Below are 25,814 nucleotides of genomic sequence, written 5' to 3'. Positions count from 1 at the left end.
GCGAGGAAGAACAAGCATTGGCATAGCCAATAGGTCTCGCCTTTGCGACCTTATAAGTGTTTAGCCATGCAACAGTTGCCTAACTAAATACTTATAAGGTCCCAAAAGCGAGACCTATTGGCTATGCCTAGCCGCCCTGCGGCCGTGAAAGTGAACACGATCGCGACAAACATCAAAGCGGCCGCGAAAGTGAAAGTAATCGCGGTAAAGCGCCACGCGCGCGCCCGCGCACATGCACTGTAGCTCTAGGCTGGCCTGGTAGCACTTTTTGGAGCCCTCTCAAAAAGTCTCGCCAGACCAGCGCATGCTAAAAAACCACGAGCTATCATACCAGCGGGCCAATGAGAAATACCTCAGAAAGTTGGCATGGACGAGGGGGCCGGTTTAATTGCACTTTTGTTTAGATGTCCTCCTCTATGCCGACAACACCCTTTGTCGCGGGGATAAAAGGAGGGGGGCGGACTGGGAAAGGCTGCACTCCTCCTGCTCTCAGACCAGTCACGGTTGCACCGCTACTGCGCTCCAGGCCGAGCAGTCTCTGTCTTCCCGTCCTTTTATCAGCCTCGTCCACCATGTCGTCGAGCTACAGGCAGAGCAGCAGCTCCCTCAGGGGGCCACGCGTGGTCACCTTCAAGGCCCCAAGTGTCCATGGAGGCTATGGGGGGCAGGGGGTGTCTGTCTCCTCCGCTAGGCTTGTCTCCTCGGGGTATGGGGGTAGTTATGGTGGGGGATTCGGCGGCGGTGTTGGTGGTGGCTATGGTGGGGGATATGGCAGCGGTGGTGGCGCTGGCTACGGGGTAGGGTTCGGTGCCGTCAATGCTGCTGCAGGAGGCATCTTGGGGGGCAGCGAGAAGGAGACCATGCAGAACCTCAACGACCGTCTGGGTAACTACCTGGATAGGGTGTGCTCGCTGGAGGCCGCCAACAGCGACCTGGAGTTGAAGATCCGCGAGTGGTACGAGAAGCAAGGCCCAAGCCCAACCCGTGACTACAGCCACTACTACAAGACCATCGAAGACCTGCGGGACAAGGTACGGAGCGAGCTGCTGGGTGGTAGAGCTGAGCACCGCCCAGGCAGCCTCTATGCCCGCACACAAGAGGTGGCATCCCTAAATGCTTTATTCTGTATCAGGCCCGGCTCCAGGAATTTTTATTTGGGTGGGCCAAGGGTGCATTGGGGTGGGCCCTTGCGAGCCCGATTTGTCACATGTATGTCTAGCCAGGCCTGCTTCCGGGCCCTCCTTTATCTCTTCTTAGTCTTACAAGGCCCAGTAAAATGCACTCTTTTCCAAGTCTCTTTCTAAATGTTATCACTCTCAAAAAGTGTCTTTTTCCATGTGATGTCCCTTTGATGGGAAGAGGAGGTTTCTGAGGAGGGAGTACCAGGCAATTGACACTACTCAGGCTCCCTCTGTGCGAGCCTTTAGGGAGAATCCCTCTTCATTACTACCTCCACCTGACCACTGACTCTGCAGCGTGCTCCCTTACAGGCTTGATTATCAACTTTTCTACCACCCCTCGCCATTGCACCTTATCTCACAGCTGACCTTGGGCCCCAGCCCCATGTCAGCCACCATCCAGTTCCACTTTCATTGTTTCAGGGGGAAAAAAACATTAGTAAAATCACCTTCAAACTTGAAATATTGAATATAGCAGTAAATGTAATTAGCATGCACTTTGAAGTATGTTCCACAGTTGCCCTAATGACTCAACTGTTAATTAAATGACCAAAAACTGAAAGGCCATGACAGGGCCGGCTGTAGCGCTGGTGCGAAAGTCTTTTCTGGCACCCCAAGGATCTCTTGACAAAGGCAGTAACCCACTGAGCTATCCACATAAATACAGTCTATCTGCATTTAAAAACTACCAACAGACAAATGACTGCTCTCCAGCAGGATCATAAATCACCAGTTATCTGAACATTTTTTATTGTACATCGATGGCAGATTCACTGCGAGGGCCAAGGCTCATGTTTAGGTGGGCCTGACCCACCCGGCCCACCCTCTAGAACCGGGCCTGTTTCTGTCCAGGGTAATCGCAGCCCTTCAGACCGTCATGCCTACAGTTCATTCCCATTATAGTGTGCTGGTCTAACTAGTTCAATGGTAGCAAACCTAGACGGCCATAGCAAAAATGCGTTTGGTTCCCATATGAAAGCTAAGGACTGAAACTAGTGTCTCTGATCACATTGCATAGGTTGTCAGCTGAATTACCTACGACCTGCAGTGAATGCCATAAACGTCTGCACCGGGTATTCTGAGCATCACTACCTCAGGGGACATGGGGCCACATTGTGGGTGATGTTTGATGCCATAGAAGTGCCCCGTACTTAGAGCTTAACAGGCCACTCCCCACCCTGATGTATACATTTGTTGTTCCTTCATCTGTACTTAAAGTTACCAGATCACTCTGTCATTAGGAACTTTATTTCGCTGTCACAGGCCTTCCAGTATCAATCTAATGCATTCTGAGAGCTGTAATCTTGGCTGATTTCAACTGAAATAACTGAGTGAACAATAATTTACAAAAGGCAAGCCCTGGCCTGGATCTGGTGAACCTGCTGACATGTAGGCATCTGACAACCTTCAACCCCACCCTCCAATGTGCCCCCCACCCCCTTTGATTATATCCTCCCTCCATTCTGCAGTACTCCAAAGCTTCGTAGCCAGGTGTGCTTTTCATGTCCCTCACATACATGTATACATACATATATGCTTATCTAGTCATTTTTTACCGATTGGTGAAGTTGTCATCACTGGAGAATTCGACAATGCAGGAAATGGAACCTGAGCAAACTCGGCACTCCATGTAGGCGAAGTATTTGCTCCAAAATATTTTGGGGCTAATTTACAAACCGCTTGCGCCACTTTTGCGCCATTTTTCCCATGTAAAAAATGACGCACGGGTGGCGCAAGGGGCTTGTAAATAAGCCCCTTTGTTTTTCTTTGTGTCGTGTCCAATGCCTTCAGCCAGCCTTGACGTTTAATAAACAGCCCCCTGGCATGCTGGGCTTTTTGAACGGAAGACCGAGCTTTTTGAACCCATGCTTCCCATGTTAAATATCAAAACTGCATGTCCTAGAATGAAACATGCTGTTGGCTGACAGGCCAGGCGTGGCTGTTGGTGTCACGCATAACGCGGACAAACTCGGCACCTATTTGCAAGTAGTGTTTTCAGCTGCTCTCCATCTCCCATAGAGCGTGCCTGGTGTTAAATGGTTCCGAAGTTTGTAAACAGTGCGCGAGCGCAGAAGAGCTCAGAGAACAGGTACCTTCCATCCGCCGCCTCCTGCCCCAGGGGAAGGCGGCTTCTCGGCTCGGCTGCCTCGCGTTACCGTTAGCTGCGCACCTGTCGTCGCCGCTCAAGTACAGCTTAGGACTTTCCTGGCAACTATGACGTTCCAAGGCTACAAAGCGCCCCGAAGCTGCGCCACATGAATAGCCCCATTACAAAGAGTCACGCGCAGAAGCCTCGTTCGACATAAACAGCGCAGGCGCAGCAGCGCGAGCGCTCTCGTATAAGACACACCGAGCAGGGGACTGCCACGAGCTCTGTGCCGCCCGCCGCCCCTTTCCACCCATCAGAAGTTCCTTCTGTGAGTTCTGTCCTAAGCTATTTCACATAAACAGCGCAGGCGCAGCAGCGCGAGCGTGTAAGCGCTCTCGTATAAGACACCGAGCAGGGGACAGCCACGAGCTCGGTGCAGGCCGCCCCTTTCCATCCATCAGCAGTCCATCACCTGTCCCAAGTTATTTTTACCATTCTGTAGTTTTAGTGCTGTTTATTCCTGTAAAACTCCAAATTCCTGGCTTCAAAATGCAAGAAGAAAAAAACAGAAGGGGCGAAGCTACTCGCACATGGTACTGTGAAACGTGAGCGCTCCATCCGACTCTAGGCGCTTGAGAGGATACACGGTATGACTTTGCACCATCAGACTCATTGCCTTCCCTCGCTCATCCCTTAGATGCGATTGCATCAGAGAAGCCTGCGCGTGAGCAGCATTCTGAATGAGCTCCGATCTCGCCCCAGAGAGGCCAAAGAGTGAATGTGTGGCTCCATTTGCTCCAGTTATCGAGCTCCCGGTAAAATAAGTGGGGGGACGCCGTCCACCCGCGTGGTACCCCGACTCGAGCCCTTACAGTGCTTTGAGGTCTCAAACGTGTTAGTAGAAGAAAACTAGACACTGCTACCACAGAGCACAATGAAAACTCCGCTCATTCCTGCCTGCCTGTTTCCTTTGGTTTTTGGAGCCTGTTCAAGTCGTAACAATATGAATTTCTGTTTTTTCCTCCTCCTCGAACATTACACAGTTTAGCTTGGCAAGCAAACAAATGGCCTTATTAGGGCTTGGGGTTGCTGCCAGTTTGACAGCAGCCTGGCAAGTGCCAAGAATCCATTGTACCTATTCAATCAACAAGCTTTATTTCGACATTTAATATCATAAAAGCACATTACACATAAAAACACAATTCAATGAAATACATTTAAGAACAAGTCGTAAAAAAAGGTTTTGAATACAATAAATAGTTAAAAGCTATATTAAACTTAAGCAGCTTTGTGAATATTATAAAATGTTTAAATTAATCAGATAGCCTTCTGCCTGATCATCCATGCCCAGCCGAGGAATTTAGCCACCCCGCATGCTATAGTAGTATTAGCATCAGTCTTAAGAATTCTGAGTGCTACAGAGTGGTCCCTCGTCCCCAGCTGCAGGCACAGAGGTTTAAGCCATTTCAGTCTGGGTTTTAGATAAGCTGGGCATATAAAAAAGAAATGGGGTATATTCTCAATTGCGCCTGGACAATTTGGGCAGTCAGCGGAAGTTTTATACGGAGGATTCCACTTGCTAGTACGGTCACGGAGGGGAAGGGTCCCAAACCTAAACTGGACAAAAAGCGAACTATCCCTAGGCTTCGTGATAAAATCTAGATAAGGTTCCAGGCGGGGCATAACCTTGTGTTGGCGAAACTCCTCAGTGAGTCTGCCTGGGTTTAGATCCCTCTGCTCCTGGAGATTGACCCATGACCAAAAGGCTCTCTTAATAGCTTCCTTTGATAGCGGTGCCCCGGAGTCCCTAGCGGTTGTGAGGCCTTTTGCCACCAGAAGTTTCTTTATGTTAGCAAGCCAACCTATTTTGTGGGCTCCCTGGAGGTTCATGACCTCTCTTAGGCCATCAGCATATCTGGAGAGCTCAGGGGATAACCGTGCCCAATATAAAAGGGGACGCAGGGTGACTAGGTCTTTGATAGATCGCCGTCCCAAGTCACTCAATAGTGGCTTGGTTGGGGTGCCCCTAGGGAGCGACACAAGCTCCCTGAAAAACTTATTTTCTCCAGTAACAAGTGCATCAACACAACCGAAACCCCATAGTTCTGCACCGTAAAGGGCACAACCTACAGCTTTGGCAGCGTATATTTCTAAAGCTGGAGCGATGGGTTTAGTAGAGGAGGCACGAAATTCCCTCCCTATGGCTCCCATTACCCGCCTATGGTTTAGGACCATTTTGTCAATGTGAGGCTGCCATTTGAGCTTGTCAGAGATTCTAATCCCCAAATAGTCAAACTCTCTGACATGCTCCAATGGCTTCCCTTCAAGAGTCATGGTGGATCTAGATGATCTGCTCGGGTTAAAATAGAGGAGTTTAGTTTTAGCAGTGTTAATAACGAGGCCCCTCGACTTGCAAAACAAAGAGAAACGGTCCAATAGTTTCTGTAATCCTGCTGGTGTTTTCGATATAAGAAGTGTGTCGTCCTCAAAAAGTAGTGCAGGAACTTTATCCCCCGCCAGGACAGGGACATCAGCATTAACTTCAAGCAGGAAAGAGACAACACCATTCACAAAAAGTGTGAAAAGTGTAGGGGCCAATACACAGCCCTGGCGAACCCCTCTATTCACCGGGATTTTATGAGTTTTTGCTCCTGAGACCCCCATCTAATACAAGCATAGTTGCCTTCATCCATCCGAATGAAAAGATTCAGAATGTATGAAGGAATCCCCATCTCCTCCAAAATCAACCACAGGCGGTCACGAGGGACCAGGTCAAAGGCGGTCTTTAAGTCAATGAACGCCAAGTACAGGCCGCCCTTGCCAATGGTGACCACCTTCCAGTATAGGAGCACCAGCCTGAATGCCTGGTCGATCGTGCTTGTGCAAGTCCTAAAACCCGCCTGAAACTGTGAAATTATATCATTGGCATCAGCCCATGCGTGGATTCTCCAGGAGGACCCTACCAGCCAACTTTTGACCAGTGTCAATAAGACTAATTGGGCGATAGTTAGCTGGGTCCCCCCTTGGACCCCTCTTGTAAATGGGGATTACCTCGGCTCCCTTCCAAGAATTCGGTACCGGCGAGCCCTCCAGCAGGGCATTAATAAGAAGCTCAAAGAGGCCCATCCCTCGACATTGGCTTTAAATAGGTCGCCCGGGATGCCATCTGGACCCGGGGCCTTTGCAGAGACAATGTTGTTAACTGCTGCCTCGACCTCCCTTTTCTCTATCTTAATGAATGGGGCCTGAGCAGGATCAATAACTGTGGACACAACTCGGGGACATGGGTCACCCGTTTGCTCATCCCCTACATATAATTTCCTGAAGTGCTCAAACCATTCCCTATCTGTTATGTGGTTGGGAATTTGGTCCTGTTCGCAACTATTAGATCTTCTCACTGTAGACCAGAAGAGCTCAGCGTTTTTTGAATGGCACGCAATTTTTAGGCTGTCCCAGCGCAGCTCTTCCCATTCTTTCTTTGCAGCTGCGAGGGCCTGCCTATAAAGTAATCTTGCCAGCCGAACATCACCCGGATAGTTGGATTTAATGGCAAGGACCAAGCTATCTTTTTTCAATCTACAATCCCTGTTGAACCACTTCTGCGCTGGCTTGGCACTTGACTGACGCTTTTTGGTGTGGTCTAGGAATAAAGTGCCGATCGAATCAATGGTTTCCACGTAAACTTTCACTGCAGCAGCAGGGCCAACCTCATCCCTGCAAACTGGAGAAAGCTTAAGAGTCTGATCAGCAAGAATTTCTTTAAGAGTGGTTAGTTTTACGTCACTCAAAATAAATTTAGGCCATTTGAGGAACCTTTTACAGTTGGACGGTAGTACTGTCTTGGTCAGCATTCGTGTTTCAGGAATGGGGATGAGCTCTTTCCCATGCCACACGTCTAACATTTTAAGGGACAAAGCGTTGTGATCGCTATTTATTGTTGGTATAATAACCATGTCTACAACAAATTTCCATGCCCTCCTGTCAACCATAATATAATCTATTCTGCTTTGGGAGGGGACCCTGTTAAAGGTATTAGCTCCCAATGCATCAGAGATTCTGCGCCCGTTGGCAGCTCTTAACCCGAATTCTAACGATAGAGCATTTATTTGGATGACAACTGGTGACCATCTCTTCACTGGCTTGAGTGACAATGATGGAATGCCCCATCTAGCATCCTCATCATAGATTCCTAGGATATCCTCAGTCGCAAGGGGCTCAAAAGAACAATTAAAATCACCAGCAACCAGAAGAAGGGAGTCAGTGGGGCAACTGTGGAGCAGATCTGAAAGGGCTGAGATAGTACGAGATTTGGCACCCCCTTGTGTTCCTCGTGCATATACGTTAAAGAGTTCCCAGTTATAGTTGCTCTTAGAACACTTAATGGAGAGTCTCATTACATCTAATGTAGGACAAGTGTGCTGAGTGACCTTAAGATTAAGTTCTACCCTAATCCATACCATGAGTCCACCAGATGGGCGGCCTCGACCTTTCGAGGTGGCTGGGAGAAAAAAACATGAAAAGCCCGGCTTATACAGTGGCTCAAGGCTCCAGGTTTCCTGGAACATACACAGGTCATAACCATCAATAAAGGCATTCCAATCCGGAAGAGAAAGGTTGCTGCGCAAACCTGCCACATTCTACGAAGCAAGCTTAAGGTGGCTGGGAAAACCAACACAAGGAATTGGAATGCTTGGGGGATAATCCAAATGTAGAACAGTGTTATTAGTAACCCTCTTTATTGGTATAACGGGGATAGGTAGTTCTGGACCCAGAGATTTTAATGATGTTCTAGAACCAGAGGTACAGCAACCTGGGGGGGGCAAAGGACTAGTTGATGCTCCCCCTTTGCCCTGGAGTCAGTCAACAGCCTCCAAGGTGCTGAAACGATTTTGGGTGACAATAGAACCTAAAGGTGATATGGGTCTGGACCAGCCCCCTTGGGGGAACCCCCTCCCATTCCGCTGAACCAATGTCCATCCATCCATTAATGGAGTAAAGTGACCAGGGGGATAAAAATAGGTCAGAGGAAGAGGACGTATGGATGTTCCTAAACTGGGGTGTCTCCAGTTACAAATATACTCCGCTATTTTGGGGTCTTTAAAGTTGATTAAGATACAATCCCCCCTTATATTTTTAGCCAAGTGACCTACCCATGGGACCCTCCTAACCATGAGTATCTTACACACTGTGTGCATTGGGAGTGGTCTATTTTTATTGAGCCAATGCACAACCCTATTCTTTAAAATTGTAGAAGATTCAACTTCATGGTTGCCCAGTTCGGGGACCCCTGATAAGATTACCACGAAAGGAGAAACCTCCGGGGGCAGATTTGGAATGGTTTCCCTCCTAGAGATCTGGGGGGAAGTGATCCTCCCGGCCTCCTTAGGCTGGGATATGTCATGCTGGGGAGGAATAGAGGCTGGGGGCACAACTGTACCCTTAGTGGCTTCAGTAGGGGCCTGATGATCTACAAACAGTGCTGTGGGATCATTTAAAGAAGAGGGAACATTTACTGGTCTGGCAATATCCAATAATTTGGAAACCCTAGGGTGGGGAACGTACTTTAAAAAAATCAGCAATTCCCCCAAGACCTTGTTCAATCCTAGATAAGGATTGCTCGATCTTAGAAATTCTGTCCTCCATAGGACGAAGGAGAAGCCTAATTGTATCATAAATATTGGGCATCTCAGTGGCTCCCTCAACCTTATCATCTACACTGGTCCCCCCACTTGCAACTTGGTGTGCCGCTCTGGTGGATAATAGATGGTCTAAAGGTGCAACTTTATTTGCTATAGCAACAGTAGCAGGTTGCTCCTGTAAAGGAGGGGGTATTCCAGAGTTTCTAACGTGGCTTACAGCTTTCTGTTTCTTTCTGCCAGTTTTGCTCTTCCCACCATTGTTAGTAAGGGGCCCTTGCTTGTTTTTAGGAATAGCGCCAGGATTCCTCTCTCGTAATTGACTGGTGCTGGGCTCTGGCACTAAACTGGAGGCAAACAGCAGCAAACAGGGAGATATCAACAATGAGTCTGAAACCATGGAATGGTCCCCCATAGAAACAGCGGTTGTGCCACTAGGTGTTAAATCTGTGGTCGGGGAATCAAAGTGTAAGCAGGTAGCATCATCACCATTTAGGGCTTGGTGAACAGGGGACTGCACATTAGCAATATGACCCATTGAGGACCTCCTTGCCATCGCAAGGTCCTGTGAGACTCTGCGTTCCAACAACGTAATCTCTTGGTCAATGACACAGTTTACCTTAGTGATAAACTGGTCCATAGTTCCAGTGAGATGGACGTTGGCCCCTCTACCTTTAATGTCTTTGGGGGGCATAGCAGAGCCGGTAAATCAATCAAAATAATATGCTTACAAGTCAAACAGGCACCAGAATTAGAAGAAAAGTCCCGGCTTTTACTGGTCTGAGATGAGTCCGCCCTTCGCCTTAGCGGGTGACCCTGTGCGCTTATATCAGTTCCACGGCGCTGGGTGATGGCGCTATTGCCAGACGCTGTGGCTTTAAGACGTTAGGAACAATGTATTATTAAGGGGCCATTCCCATTCCCCTCGCGGTGGGCACAATACTACACCAACAGCTCTCAGTGAGTGTCAACACATAAAAAGTAGGCAGCACAGGACCAAGTACTTTCAAAAATAAGAGCCCCAACGGGTGCACAGCACAGCACTATCCCGTAAGGAATAAGCACGTCAGTACCTTGAGTCCTTTGGGCAGCGATGAGTTGTTGGGGGGGTGGCCCAGCCCAGCCAGTTCCTGTCAGTGACGGGCAAGGACGGGCCCAACCTTGGCCCGGGCAAGCCCGCGCGCGTCCCGCGCAGCGGGAGGCGCTCCTCCTATTTATGGGCCTTGGCGCCCTGTTATGACGCTCTTCGTGCGCCTCGCACAGCCCCCTGGGTAATGCAGTCCCAAGGCAAGCCGTTCCCCTCACGGCGCTGGCGCTGGCGGTTGGTTGCGAGTGACGCGAGACCCACAGCAGCAGGGCAGATCTCCAGCCGTTCCCCTCACGGCGTGTCCGGGTTCAAAATCAGGTAAGGCGCTTGTACCTATTCCAAAAGGGAGTTCCTGTAAATATTAATCTAAGCGAAAGAAACCTTCACGCTGGAGAAAAATGGAAATTCATTGATAGACATTGTTATTTTATACGTGGAGTGGGGGAGGGAGGCAATGCCACTTTTCAGGTGCCACATATATTTCTTTTAACACCCTGCAAATGAGTGTCACTCTTACTTATAAACTATATTATTCAATAGCAGTTAAAGTATGCCAAACACAAAATGTACAAGCCCGCTCTACATAGCTTCATCCTTTACCTGGTCTCGCCGTGTACTCTTGTTCCCCCATTTTCCACCAGAGCTGCTTACTGTGTCAATGACACGATAGTGACTTTCGGGCAGTCCAACATTTTTTAAGCAAGCATCTCAAAATATGCCCAGACCTATAGGCACATCCTTGTAGTGTGCAATAAGAACCTACAAGTCCCAGCATGCTTTATACTGCTCATTGCAGCACCTACCAAAGGCTGAAAGTCCCACTCTAGATTTAGGGTGAGGCGACAGCTATGCCCAGCGGTCTCACTTCTATCTGCTAGCCTGAATGGTTTCATAGACTGCTTTGGAAGATGCTGCTTTTCTGTACACGAAGCAACACATTTTGACCCACAAGCATTCAGCTCTCATATCCAGTGACCCTTACCCACCCCCAGCATATACAGTGCAACAACAAAGGCGCATCCAAACTGGACCCATGTCATGTGTGACACTTTCAGTAAGTCCTTTTTAGGTCTCGCCTGGCTATCGCGTAAGCGATCGCGCAGCGAGACTTCTGTAGGGGCTTCAGAAAATGCTCCCAAAGGCTTCCCAGGTGGATCGGGTGGCGTTTACGCACACAACCACTCGCATTCCATTTGCCACCAGCTACTTCCTGCGCGTGCGCCGCCTCACGCATTCAGAGAGATTTAGTAAGGGGCACAAGACCTTAGGAATGCGGTTTATGGCCAGTGCATGTGAGGCATTCAAGTGCGAAGCTGGCATCTGGCATTGGACTTGAAAGCAGCAGACTGCTTTCGCCAGCGCGCGCTCGGCCTCACTTCCTGCATACCCTCCTACAACAATTAACTTTCGTTATAACTCACACCCCATATGCTCGCTCCCTCCCACCCTTCCTTTGATGTCCGCTTTTCTTGCTGTTTACAAACCACGCCACACACTGCTGCACGCCGCACACTACTGCACGCCACACACTGCTGCGCACACTGCTGCATTACACACTGCTGCATTACACACTGCTGCATGCCGCACACTGCTGCACACCTCACACTGCTACACGAAGCCACACACTGCTGCATGCCACACACTGCTGCACGCCACACACTGCTGCACGCCTCACACTGCTGCACGCCTCACACTGCTGCACGCCTCACACTGCTGCACGCCACACACTGCTGCACGCCACACACTGCTGCATGCCGCTGCATGCCACACACTGCTGCATGCCACACACTGCTGCACGCAGCACACTGCTGCACGCCGCACACTGCTGCACGGCACACACTGCTGCACGGCACACACTGCTGCACGCCACACACTGATGCACGCCGCACACTGCTGCACGCCACACACTGCTGCACACTGCTGCATTACTCACTGCTGCATGCTGCACGACACACACTGCTGCACGCCTCACACTGCTGCACGCTGCACACTGCTGCACGCCGCACACTGCTGCACGCCGCACATTGCTGCACGCCGCACACTGCTGCACGCCGCACACTGCTGCACACCGCACACTGCTGCACACCACACACTGCTGCACGCCACACACTGCTGCACGCCACACACTGCTGCATGCCGCTGCACGCCACACACTGCTGCACGCAGCACACTGCTGCACGCAGCACAATGCTGCACGCCGCACACTGCTGCATGCCGCACACTGCTGCACGCCGCACACTGCTGCACTCTGCACACTGCTACACGAAACACTGCTGCACGCCACACACTGCTGCATGCCACACACTGCTGCACGCCACACACTGCTGCACGCCGCACAATGCTACGCGAAACACTGCTGCACGCCACACACTGCTGCATGGCACACACTGCTGCACGCCGCACACTGCTGCACGCCACACACTGCTGCACACTGCTGCATTACTCACTGCTGCATGCTGCACGACACTGCTGCACGCAGCACACTGCTGCACGCCGCACACTGCTGCACGTCGCTGCACGCCACACAGTGCTGCATGCCTCACACTGCTACACGAAACACTGCTGCACGCCACACACTGCTGCACGCCGCACACTGCTGCACGCCACACACTGCTGCACGCCGCACACTGCTGCACGCCTCACACTGCTGCACTCCACACACTGCTTTTATGCGAGTTTATGCTACTGACATTGTAAATGGCAATGCCTTTTATTTGTTTTAAAACCAAAACATAAATAAAAGGCATTGTAATTTTACAATGCCAATAGCTCAAACTCTTATAAATGCGAGACCTATTGCATTGCAAATGCTTGTTTATTTATTAAACAGATTGCACCCTGGGACTTGTAGTTTTAGTTTGAGCACTGTAAGTATGTAATGAATAGTTCCACAGAGAGAAGTGTCGCTGCCTAAATTTCCAGGACTGGCTGAGGGGAAACCCGTGGTATAGGGCCAGTAGGCAGCTCTGAAAAATTAGACACAGTTGGATGCGGTGTAGGTTTTTCGAGTGCTCAAACAGGCAGAGTTGTACGACCCGGCCTCTATCAGCAGCCAAACACTGTGTGCTTAAGAGGAGAGCTGCCTTTGTGCCCGTGCGTAGGTTTCCTCCGCGTTTCCCCTGTGTGCACGTGTGGGCGCACCCTGAGTACACAGAACCTGGCAAACATCCCAAATCCAAGCTTTTGTCTGCCTCCCCACTCCCACTCCCTCTCCTGCCTCGCTCTGCTGTCCTCCGATCTGATTGGCTCACTTTCTCCTGGCGGTCATTGTTTCCTTAAAAGTTCAACAAAAATCTATAGAAACGGAGCCAGCAAATATTTGATCATCTGCCTTTTGAGCAGCAGCAGAGCAGATCGGGCAGGTTGGGTGAGTAAGAAGCAGCCCAGGCCAGCCCTCTTCCTCAGAGGAGATCCGGGGCAATGAATGAATGAAGGGCAGGATGTGCGCGAGGCTGACCTGCACCTGAAGGGACTGGGATGTCCCCGATGAATGCGAGACTTAGCGGACTCCGTAGGCGGGAGGCGGGGAGGATATGTTTGTAAAGTCAGAAGCCAGAACCTCCATTCACTCTTTGACTAGGTCTTCACCATTGACCCTGTATAGTACTCCCTTTGTATAGGTTTATACTACACAAATACCACTTACACACAGTGGTCGAAGTGCATTAAAAAAAGTATGGGAACTGTGATGCTGTGCGCAAATGAGGGGAAGTGATTGAGTGTGGGGGTGGGGTCAAAGGCGTGGCTAAAAAAACAAAATATTCTGTAACTTTTTTCGGTCTTTCAGCTTCAGGTGCATTTGATACGGTCAAACATGAGAACCTGATAGATCTTCTGAAACACAGAATGAGATTATCAGAGTCAGTGCTAAATTGGTTTACCTCATTCCTCCAAAACCGGACACAACAATTCAAGGTCAACAACTCCCTGTCCAAACCCGTCCCAGTAACTTTGGGAGTCCCGCAAGGGTCCTCACTATCCACGACATTGTTCAACCGTTTCACGGAACCACTCACCGAAATTCTACACGTGTCTAACGTGCAATATCACATGTACGCTGATGACACACAACTATACCTTAAGATCCACACCTTAGAAGACATCAAATTGCTTAACGCAACTCTTGGGAATACCCAGACATGGTTGGCAGAAAACCATCTCAAATTGTATGCCCTAATAAGTGAATTCCTCCTAATAGCTCCACCCGCCCAAGTCCCCATAATACAAGACTGGATCAAACATTTTACGGCACTCAACGTTCAACCAACCATCGTGGATTCAGTGAAATCACTGGGAATAACTCTTGACAGTAACCTCAATATGCAAAAACATATCAGCAACGCAACAAAGGGAGCAAACTTCCAGATAAACACACTGAGGAAGCAGAAATCCTTCCTGCCAGACAATGACTTCAAGCAGGCAGTGCAAGCTCTAGTTATCCCTAGAGTGGAGTACAGAATTGTCTCTCTTTGTGGCCTGCCCAAAGCTACAACGGCACCTCTAAGAGCCTCAATCAATGCTGCAGCCAGACTCATCACTGGTTCTAAAAGAAGCGCCCACATCTCCCCGGACCTACAATCCTTGAATTGGCTACCTCTGGAAGCCAGAATTCATTTGAAAATAGCGTATATGACGCATAAAGTCATGCATCACAAGCCACCCACCTATCTGGCACAGAAACTGACGATCTCTGGTGGGATCAGATCCTCAAGAAGTGCGGAAAACCTACTACTGAAACCGCAAAGATTGAACAAGAAGAAAACATATACCCGATCCTTTTCGGGGATGGCGCCCAGAATCTGGAATGCCTTACCCCCAGAAACCAGACTTAACTCCTCTACTGCATCTTTCAAAAAGGAAGTAAAATCAATTCTCATTGCCAAATTCACCTGAGCATGGTCTAAAGAAATTTTGAGACCAAACGTACCCTCGTTACTAACCCTTATTTATGACAAGGGACCATCTTGGCAACCTAGACATTATATCTACCCGTTATCTGACTCACCGGGATAGTTTTGTGATGTACCTTACTACTTTGCTTTTACAGGATGTTATGTATACGAGCTTTGATTTGCATTTAACTGATGTATAAAGAACTTTACTTACTGTAAAGCGCTCTGATATCCGCAAGGGTCTTGTTCGCGCTCTATAAAACTTTCAAAATAAATAAATAAAATAAATACATATATAATAACGCACTGCTTAAATGAAAAATACGTGCTTAAATGAAAAATAAATGCAAGTTAAGTTAATCAGTGGAAAATGTGTTTGTACATTATGAAATCTCTATTTGTTAATGCACTGCAGCGGTCCATGTCTGTAACCAGACAGTCACAGAAAAGAATCCTAGTTGGTGCAGTGGAGAATGATGCCTTGTGCATGTTTAGTACTACAAGGTCCCAATCTGTGACAGATATCACTGTGAATATGTAAGTCATTATTTTAAACTTGCATTACACACGCTAGAAGATAGGCTGCTGTAAAATGAGCAAAAAGGTTTAAGATAGAAAAGGGCTTCCAAAATATAGATTTAGTAATACCCAGACTGTACATAATGCAAATCATTTATAACTGTTTTTTAAAAGAACACACTTCACCGCTCAGCTCGAAATTTGTCCCTTGCAATACTATTCAAAAAGAATACATCTCTGTCATCAGGAAGCTTGAAGTGATTCCATCAATTAAAGCCAATATCGGCTTCCAAGCAACCTTTACATTTGCAGATTAACCAGTTGCGCACATTTACATTTCTTTCAGGTAAGCCTACACCCTGGCAAGAAGGCTTGATTAGCTGTCTGCCGCACCCTTAGTTACACAGCATAAGGGACTCACTGCCTTGCGCTTCAGCTGAAGCATTTCAACTTTCAGAATTAACCGTTCCGAGACAGTTGCCTTTTTACAAAATGAATGGGAACAGTTTTTGTTAAATTACAAAAGGTATGGGCACATTGTGCCCCTCAGAAGTTGCCCAATTTTAACAATATTTCCACACAGGTTGGTGCCTCAGATAAACCCTTTGTCAGGACCAGAGTTCATTGATAGATTCTGCCCCTGCATTGCCAGCTTTTCAGAGGAGCCATCCTGGCACGGCCTATTTCAATTTTTCTGTGGATTCTTGTCATCTTGCCCAGCTGTTTGTGTGGGTTTTTTTTAGCAAAGAAATGCAAGAATTTTCACTGCTGCAGAAAAATTGTTTTTAGGTCTCGCCTTGGCAGCGCATGCGCTGCATGCGCTGTCTCTGCGAGACTTAAAGTAATCTATATGTTGGCAAGCGGACGGTAGTTTCTCCTGCCGCTTGCCATTTGCTGAATGTTTGTATAGCTTTTGTAAGCTTGGTTTTGATTGGCTGTTGATGGCAAACTGACTTCCGTGTAGTCCGGAAGCAGCGGCCACCAACTACAGTTTTCGTCTGCACTGTTAGCACTTTTTTGGTGTGTCGCGCATCTCTGCCTGACGTAAACATGGCAGCGGTGCATGCGCGTTCTACACCATATTAAGTGCTGTACTAATCGGCCCTGCGACGATGTATGTTTTAACCTGGGCCCAGCTGGTGTCTGTCACGGAGGCTGCTTTGCCTGCACCTAATTGACCCCACGGATCACCCATACGGCTTGGTGCGCTTGTTGGCGCACAGCTGTTGTCTGCCGATCACCGCTCTGGCCCGAGTTCCTGGAGGAGGACCGCGTCACTGGAGAAGCTGTGCCGTTGCTGGGTAACCAAGGACTCCTCAGCGAGGAAGCGCCGACAGCTTTGCACCCCGCCCAGCAGGACGTCAACAACAGGAAGAGGAGCTGCGCTCAAAGTTGGGATGCTACAGGCAGCGGACACTGTTGGGCGGGCAGTGGGCACAAATGCTCTTGTATAGGGATTTTTCAGTAGGCTCAAATGTTCTCACTCACCTGGAAGGAATTCACTTCACTTTGGATACTATAGAAAAACATCCGACATGCACAGTAAAAGTATTAATTAATGCATTTTTTGAGATCCATAAGATTCTGTTCATGCTAACGAGGAGTAGTTGGCAGATATGCCTATTGTGAAAGGACCCTTTTTTTACTCCTCTACTGTCCAGCTCTTGACACTTAAGGTTTCGTATCTTATGTTTCTTTACTAGATCTACAATGCCACCATTGACAACTCCAAGGTGGTTTTGCAGGTGGACAACACCCGCCTGGCAACAGATGACTTCTGAAGCAAGTGAGTATTTACCACCTGTTGGCCAGCAAGCATAGGTATGACATTAAAGGTCATCTGGGTGAAACTTTGAACTCATGCTTTCTCATTTGGATAATTAAAGGTGGGGTGGGCATTCGGACCATCACATTGACGTGCATGAGAATCTATACAAAATGTGTCCCTAGTAGGACATGTACCCAGCATGTTTTCTTGGAGGCTTTTCTTCTTGAAATCTTGCACCTTGGAGCGCTGGCGCAAAAGGATCTTAGCAAGAAAGGTTTTGTTGGTCCGACATGTCATTGTTTTCCATCCCCTTTCACAGTCCTCCATACATTTCAGAGGCAGACGACTGTCACTTAAACACTTTATGTCCCCATGGTGCTCTGTTGGCGCTCACCTAGCCGGACCTTAAACAAACGCAAGTGGTGCCTCAGTAGAAAATACAGAAGCCTGGATTTGTGAACACAGGATGATGTTCCCCATTCATGAATCTACATTTTTTTAAATCCTAAACGATAATTTTCCCCCCAAAAAATTCTTAAGTGGTCATGTCTGTTATAGTTCGGGTTTTGGTAATTGTACCTGTAGACCAGAGAGCCTACATAGACCCTCAGAAAGCAAGAATAACCTTCGATTTCTTCCCTTGTTTCTGATTTCAAATCTGTCTTTCACAAGGTTTGAGACTGAGCAGGCTCTCCGTGTCAATGTGGAGGCCGACATCAATGGACTGCGCCGGGTCTTGGATGAGCTGACCCTGTCCAGAACTGACCTGGAGCTGCAGATCGAGAGCTTGAAGGAGGAGCTGGCCTACCTCAAGAAGAACCACGAGGAGGTGAGCTCTGCCTTGCACCGCGTGTGAAGGCCTCAATGGGGAGCAGGTGCGTCAAGACTAGCCGCCGAGTTAGAGAGGATGCTGGCAATGGTAAACCCCCCCCAGAACCACCCTATTTAGAGTTCCTTGTATGGCAACTATCTCACGGTAGAGGCTCTTCAGCTTCTATCAGTATGCCAAGGTAACTCTGCCACAAATCACATCTCTGTTGACAATTCAAAAACGGACCCATAGCAAGACCCTCTTGCGGTATCTCTTTTCCCAATCCTTTTAAGCTTGTTCAGATATTATCTTGCATTGTTAACTACAGCCCACTGCTATGCATGTCTTCATGCTCTTTGTTTCATGTGATGCATCATAATACCATCTTGTCCAAGCGTGCTATATAAGAGTATTAAATAAATAAATATTGGTAGGCACACAGCCCCATATAGATGGCTGATCTACTTCCAAATCTGGCAGACTGACCTTTGTGAAAGACTCCACAGGACAGGATGACAAATGTTCTTATCACAGTTGTGTTGGGCAACTGGTCTCCACATAATACAGAAGCTAAATATGTGGGCACTGACAAAGTACTCTCGCTATGTGGGTACATTTTCAATGCCTATATTTATGATGAAAATTCTACCAGTACCTGACAAGGAATTGGAGGATTAGACACCAGAGGTTTCAGTCAAAGTGGCACATTCAGTGGTGGATGCAGCCGTGGTATGGAAGAAACCCCGAGCACACTGAGACAGAGAGTTCTAAATCTGCGTGGATCTTGCTAGAGGAGGTAAAACCTCTGTCATTGAGACTGAAAATCAGTCGTCCCTTAGCTTCTTCTACTGTGATCAAGATGATATGACGGGGGCCTGTTTGCTGAATACGCCAATCCATTTTTTAGCCAGTGGTAAATTCAGCCACATCACTCAGCAGAGCTACCCCATCTGCCCTGAAGTGGAGATTCAATAAGAATACCATATTTCCCTCTGATACATTGGCAGAAGTGGCCAATCTGCACATATGATAGATAGAAACTCCGATGCCGAAACCGTGGTTGAGACAGAGCCCATGAAAGACTGGGGACAAGATGTGGCCTAATGGCTAGGGGGCCAACCTTAAATCTGGGGAACCAGGGTCGAACTTTGGCAATGACCGTCAACATCCTGTGATTCTGGGCAAATCACTTAATCTCCCCATGCCTAGCAAAAATGTTTCCTTATACAACGCAACTGGTGCTCATGTAAAGCGCTCAGATACCTGGTACCTTCAGGTCAAGCTCATGCTATATAACCTCCCCCTCCAAAAGAAGGCTATAGGATAATATTATTTTCCTGGCTACTGCCAGGATTAGCCAGGATACCTGTATAGGTTCTCTAGTGTCAGAGTTGGAAAGTTTGAGAACCACTCAGAAAACACCCAAGGTATTCCATATAATCTAAGGGCGAGCCCACCCAACGTGGCCCGCTAGAAGGCCCTGCCTTGCACATAATCCACCTATCGGAGTAGGGCCCCTTAACACAACTTAGATTCCCTGTCTTGGGGGCTAAACATTGGGCTGTATCTTTCATCAGTAATGTATCTGAGGCATCTTTAAATATGTTCCACTTTATTTGCAGGAGCTCATGGCTCTGAAGGGACAAGTCGGCGGCCAGGTCAGTGTTGAAGTGGATGCTGCTCCAGCTGTGGACCTGGGCCGTATTCTTACGGAAATGAGGGACCAGTACGAACAATTGGCCCATAAGAACCGCCTGGACGCTGAGGCCAGGTTCATGAGTACGGTAAGGTACCACCAGTCATCTGCCAGAGCAAGCGAGACTTGTCGATTCACATCTAACGTAACTTCTTCTTCTCTTTCCCAATATCCTACTTTATCCCAAGACGGACGAGTTGAACAAGGAGGTGGCCACCCACACGCAGGAGGTGCAGTCAAGCAGGACAGAGATCACCGACCTCAGGCGCACCATGCAAGGCCTGGAGATAGAGCTGCAATCACAGCTTAGCATGGTACATCCTTTTTGCTGGTAGTTGGAGATGTTATGTTATATGATTTTTGTATAGCGCAAATCACCACAGGTCTCTAAGCGCTTCTAGAGAAAGAGAAGGAGATGAGCTGGTAGCTGGTGCAGAGGTATAGCAGCGGCAGAGAGGCAGGAAGATTACGTGGTGGTAACCACCTCTTTGAATAGGAAGGTTTTTAACTGTTTCCTGAAAGTGAGGAGGTTCGGTTCCCTGCGTAGATGTTCTGGCTGATCATTCCAGATCTGCGGGAGAAGAACCGAGAACGCTCTGCCCCCCTTTGATTTAGAGATGTACCTAGGGGGAGCTAACCTGCATGCCTCAGAGGATCGTAGAGTCCGGCCGGGAACGTATTTCTTAAGGCGGTCTTTTATGTACTTAGGTGCCTGGCCGTAGATTGCTTTGTGAGCAATACATAGACCCTTGAACTGCGCTCTCTGTTTGATAGGAAGCCAGTGTAACTTATGCAGCAGGGGGGTGGCATGTGTCTTTCTAGGGAGGCCAAAGATAAGCCTGGCCGCATCGTTCTGGACCACCTGCAGTCTCCCGATAAGTTTTTGAGGGAGGCCAATGTATAGGGCATTCCCATAGTCCAGCCTAGAAATGACAGTTGCGGAAACAATGGATTGTAATGATGATGTTGACAGGACAGGGACAAGTTTCCGCAGTTGCCTGAGTAGGCCAATGCAGGTTCCTACCACCGTGGTGACCTGACAGGACATGGATAGGTCAGAGTCAATTTTCAGGCCGAGGCTCTTTACGACCGGGACAGGTCTACACTCAAAGCCCCTTTCTCTGGGTTAGGGGCCTTATTATGAGTTCAGGGTTCTACAGCCTTGCCCACATCTTCTCGATTGCCTAGCTGAGCCTAGGCTCAGTCTTGTAGAGGAAAAGCATATAAGATTTCAAGAGTTTTGCCATCAAAGCGGTAGACCTGGGGAGAAGTCCTGTTGACAAATGACTGTCTCTGTTAAACAGAACCTGAATTTTAGGGGAAGTGGTCTGCATTCCCTTTGCAGCCTGTCCTCCACTGACATGGTTCCACTTTGCCCTCTCCTCCCACCAGATTCCTCAGTCATAGAGATCATCCTCTATGTGTGTTATTTTCTTCTCTTTCTTTTAGAAAGCCTCCCTCGAGGGAACCCTGGCAGAAACTGAAGCCCGCTATTGTGCACAGCTCCAGCAGATCCAGGGCATGATATCGCAACTAGAGGCCCAGCTTGGCGACCTTCGCTCAGACATGGAGCACCAAAACCACGAGTACAAGATGCTGATGGACATCAAGAACCGGCTGGAGATGGAGATAGCCACATACCGCCAGCTGCTCGAGGGGGGCGATGCCCAGTAAGTAAGACTGGCTGATGTGCAATGTTGTAGCCATGAGGGGCTTTCTTGTCATATCGTATTAGAAATTAACCTATAATGCCTGTGAGCATGGAGGGGCTGCTGGTCCTATCACATTAGAATTACCTTATTAGAATGCGTGCATCCCATCGCAGATGAAAGATCGCCCAAGCCGATGGGTCAATCTATGAGAAGCCACTTCGTACCGAAAACGTATAACTCCAACCTATTTCGATTTGGGTTTGATTTGTAGCACTAAAGGGGTTATTTAAAATCTGGCAGATGTTGGACAGTAAACAAAATGTGCAGGGTGTCCTGTCCACCCTATTTAGAGTGTCTACAAACTCTAAATAGGGCATATGAGGCATCTGCCAATTTTTGTTAGATCTCCTGCTTGTGCAAAACTCCAAATAACCCCATAAACATGTACTAGTACCCACCTAGTGAAAAGTGTTTAAACATAAAATGTCCACTTGCAGGGCTCTGTCTATAGCTTGAAGTGGAGAATGTGACTATAGTGAGGCCCTGTATTCAGGTAATGGCACAATAAGGCTTCTTGTAACCTGGGCAGCCATTGTCATTCCGGAGTTTTTATTGTGCAGCAAGCACCCAGTAGTTGTGATCTTGGCCACTTAAGTGCAGCTTTTGGGAATAAAATGTCAGAAAGCAAAAGTCTGGAGGAGGGAACATCAGGACCGGAACATGTCCCCGGTTGCCGGGGTGATCTAGAAACCATATCCTTGACGGATATCACCAGGCTCTTTCGTGCAGTGGCTTCTCCCTTAGCGGGTAATGGCTGTCTCCATATGCACCTCTTGAATCCCTTTCCCCCGCAGAGGTTGGGAGACCCTTCAAACAAACCCTCTGTTCACCAGTTGTAACTACATGCACGACCTGCTCTGTTGGGATCCAGAGCCTGTTCAGGTCATCTTTAGCACTTCTAGCTGACCATTGGTCCATCAATTCTCACCTCATTCCTTTGTGCTCGGAATTGGTAGACTCACTCAGGCATGTGTCTCCTCTCCAATTCTGTGTTTTTTGGGAAGTGTCTGGAAGAAGGTTCCTGCTGCACAATATGGACCAGGGCCGTGAACAATGGCCAACTTCGCTTCTGCACATATTTTAAAATCTGGTTAATCCCACCGCTAATTTCAAGAAATGAGTTTAAAAAAAAAAGAAGAATGTTGTGACCAATTATTTTTTTTTTAAAAAGAAGAATTTTGTGACTGAGCTAGCTGAAAAAATGTTTTGTGGGTATCTTGTGTGACATTTGTGTGAGCCATTCATTGTCCACATTCTGTAATTCAACAAAGTGGCAAACTTCTCAATGTTATGCAGCAAGGAAGTGAAATTTACACAATTTCACCGATAGAATAAACAGTTAGCGCAGACATAATTTCTACAACTCATTTTTGGCGACAGGAACTTATGTAACTATCAACATCAGACTTTGACCCAGAGCAAGAGAGAGAAAACTTGCTTAATCAAAACTTTGGGCCCTTGCACTTTAAATTCTACTTATTTTTGCCTGTTTAGGCAATGCCATCACATTCTCCCAATTCTAGGTACACCTGTGTTAACTGTTTGCTCTTCCTCCCCATGCAGCCCCATGAACTGCTGCAGGAAGTGGGCGGTTACTTTTCTGCCCCGCCAATCATCTCTCTGTCAAGTCCTTTCTTACTGCCCAGTTCATGCGCTCAGAAGGCAGGGGCGGCTCTAGGCTCATGGTGGGCCTGTGCAGGGAGCGCAGCTAGGGGGCCCCGGAAGAGGGGGTCCGGGCGGGGCGGAGCTCAGGAAGGTGTTTTAATAAAACGTCCAGAAAAGGCGTTAGATGACCAGTAACATGGTAACAGGAAAACGACGTTTACTTTTTGAGTGCTCATCACTTGGATACTTTGTTTTAGAATCTGGGTCTCTGGAGGGACCCCTTTCAACAAGAAAAACACGTTGCGCGTCCGTAAGAGAGTTCGGCCACAAAGTAGGATCCCTCCAATCACATAAATCATATTCAGAACACGGGTCTGTAACATGGTCTTGCTCTTTGGCTTCCTTTTCAATACCAGCATCATCCGTCTGTAAACTCTGAACCTCCTTCAGAATGCCAGATGTTGATGGACCGATGAATGATGTTTCAGTTTCTCTGTCTGAGGGTCTTTTGTAATAATCCTCATCCTGAGTTGGTAATTGCTGCATGTTTGTATCAATTTCAGAGTCACCTTGTTCATTTTCATTGGTCTGCTCATGAGTATCATTCTGCTCATGGATATCATCATTTTTTTGTTCTTCTTTATGGTCGTCAGCGCCTGTTTTACCTAGTGCATCAGCAGTACTCTGGCCAGAGGATTCTCCATCTTTAGGTTTCCCTTGGGTGATAAAGTTCAGGATTGCTCCTTCCTGTGACACTACGAAAGCCTGCTGAGCCACCTTTCTCTTTCGTTTCGAATAACCAGATTTGTGTACTCGAATTCTCTTCATTTTGCTTGCAATGCAGCGGGCGAGGCTAGCAGTGGGTAGGGAAAAAAAGAAGACAATCAGCAGTGGCGGCTGCTGAAAGATTTTGATGTGTCATTTTTATTTTCTTGCAAAAACAACAGTTGATGGACAGAATGCAGAACAATGTCATACATTCACCCCAGTACAGAGATCTGGGCCTAAATCCATCGTTTTTTTGCTCACCACACCACCCCAGTTCAGACATGGCCATATGCAAATCAGCCTTGACCCTGTGCCTCATGGGAACAGTCCAGCCCGAACTGCCAAGCCATGTCTTCCCTGGACTACACAATGAAGGACCAGCATACCTTAATGAACGAGTGAATTTCCACGAACCTACCAGGAAAATATGTTCCAGAACCATCTCCCTAGCAGCCACCCAATGCAGCCGCTGATAAAACAGTGGAGGCCGCTACTTCTCCCACCTGGCAGTGAAGACCTGAAAACCCTCCCCTGCACCTCAGAGCCTCACCATCGCTCCAGCAGTTCAGGAAGGACCACAAGACCTCGCTGTTCAACCAACAAGCAGCATGATCCAGCAGCATGAATCCCACACCGCCTCGAGACCCTTATGTGTGAAGCAGCTGAGCTTTACAAACCCTGACTGATTGATAGTAATTATCCTTCCCACTACATGTATGACACATTATGAGGACTAGCCACATATGGAAGGTTTTTTTGAAGAGTGTTATAAAACTATAGGGTAGATCATGTGACTTGGCATACAAGGTCTGTTTTATCAGTCCACTGAGAACAGTAGAGCCTGGAGAATAGTTCATGATCTATTTGGGAAGTGACCTTAGCAGGAAGAGAGTAAGCTACCTTGAAATCATGGCACACAGAGACCTGTCTCAGTACGTCACTAACTGATCCTGAAGACAGCCTACAGGCAACCAAAGACTCGTCCACTTTACCACATTGTCAAAAGACAAAATACAATATATTTAATTAAGGTTTCTTGTATAGTGCCATATTCCAGCAACCAGTTCTGCTTGCTTTACAGAGCACCTATTAAACAAGGATTAATTACAGTGAGTCCTAAGGCTATGAAAAGGCACTAGAGGTTCACTGAAGCAAAATTAATGTGCAAGGAACATCCAGTCAGGAGACAACTTTCAAGCAGACGTACGAATCACTAGCACAGCGTACCAACGACCCCATGGGCCGTGGCATAAGCAAGGAAAATGGCCCCTTTGGTTGCTGCTCAGGAAGTAAAATATAGCAATTATCAGGGTTCAATGGGCCCCTGAGGGTTTTGGGTCTCAGTACCACTGTACTTGCTGAACCAATGGTAACTATGCCACTAGTATGGACAGAGAAGGCTGCTTCACCAATTGCAAACTGAGGACTAGTTAAAATAGTTTTCTCTGCTAGTCACATAACAAGCACTGGAATGTAATTAAAGAAATGATCAAGAAGCCAGTCTCCTACCAAGGTCTCTGCAAAAGGGCATTAGATTGAGTTAACATGGGTAGGCACTGCCATCCTATTCCAGGCGTCCATCCATAGGTGCTTGCATTTCATGTCTGCCTCAACACCATATAAGCAGACATATCCAAATGCCAAGTACATTCGAACACTCGATGTTTTAAAAGATTTGTGCAGGCAGATCCACTCATTAGATCACAAGTATCAGCTTCATACTCTGTTTTCATGATTGTTGATAAGTAATTGTAATCATTTTAATGAATCCTTAACATTACGTCTAACACCTCGTACCCTGCTCTCCTTTTCCCCCCAATACGACCGTGCCTCCCAAGTTACACCTCCAAAAGTCACCATGCCTCCCCTCAGCCACAAGTAAACACCGCCCCTGCACTCCTGACTCACATTTCCCTCAACATACAGCGCCGATCTGTACCACTCCCTACCCCTGGCGCACAGTGACCACCTCTCCGACCCGCGCCCTCTCAGAGATGAATCGTGAGAGAGAGGCTCTCTCTCACGATTCATCATGCCCTCCCTTCCCATGACC

General features: G+C 47.9%; 1 protein-coding gene across 1 annotated transcript; it reads left to right on the top strand.

Moving 5' to 3' along the window:
* The first annotated feature begins 572 nt into the window (after positions 1 to 572).
* LOC146870297 (keratin, type I cytoskeletal 19-like) lies at positions 573 to 21,350 on the top strand. The gene is given in 6 exon segments (XM_085599662.1): positions 573 to 1,031; positions 17,105 to 17,187; positions 17,842 to 17,998; positions 19,603 to 19,764; positions 19,865 to 19,990; positions 21,126 to 21,350. Coding segments are annotated over 6 exon segments (1,212 nt in total).
* The last annotated feature ends 4,464 nt before the right edge of the window (positions 21,351 to 25,814 follow it).

This window comes from Triturus cristatus, chromosome 1_1, assembly GCF_964204655.1.
Source record: "Triturus cristatus chromosome 1_1, aTriCri1.1, whole genome shotgun sequence".
In the NCBI taxonomy this organism is placed as follows: Eukaryota; Metazoa; Chordata; class Amphibia; order Caudata; family Salamandridae; genus Triturus; species Triturus cristatus.
This window is presented reverse-complemented; position numbering and strand designations above follow the sequence as displayed.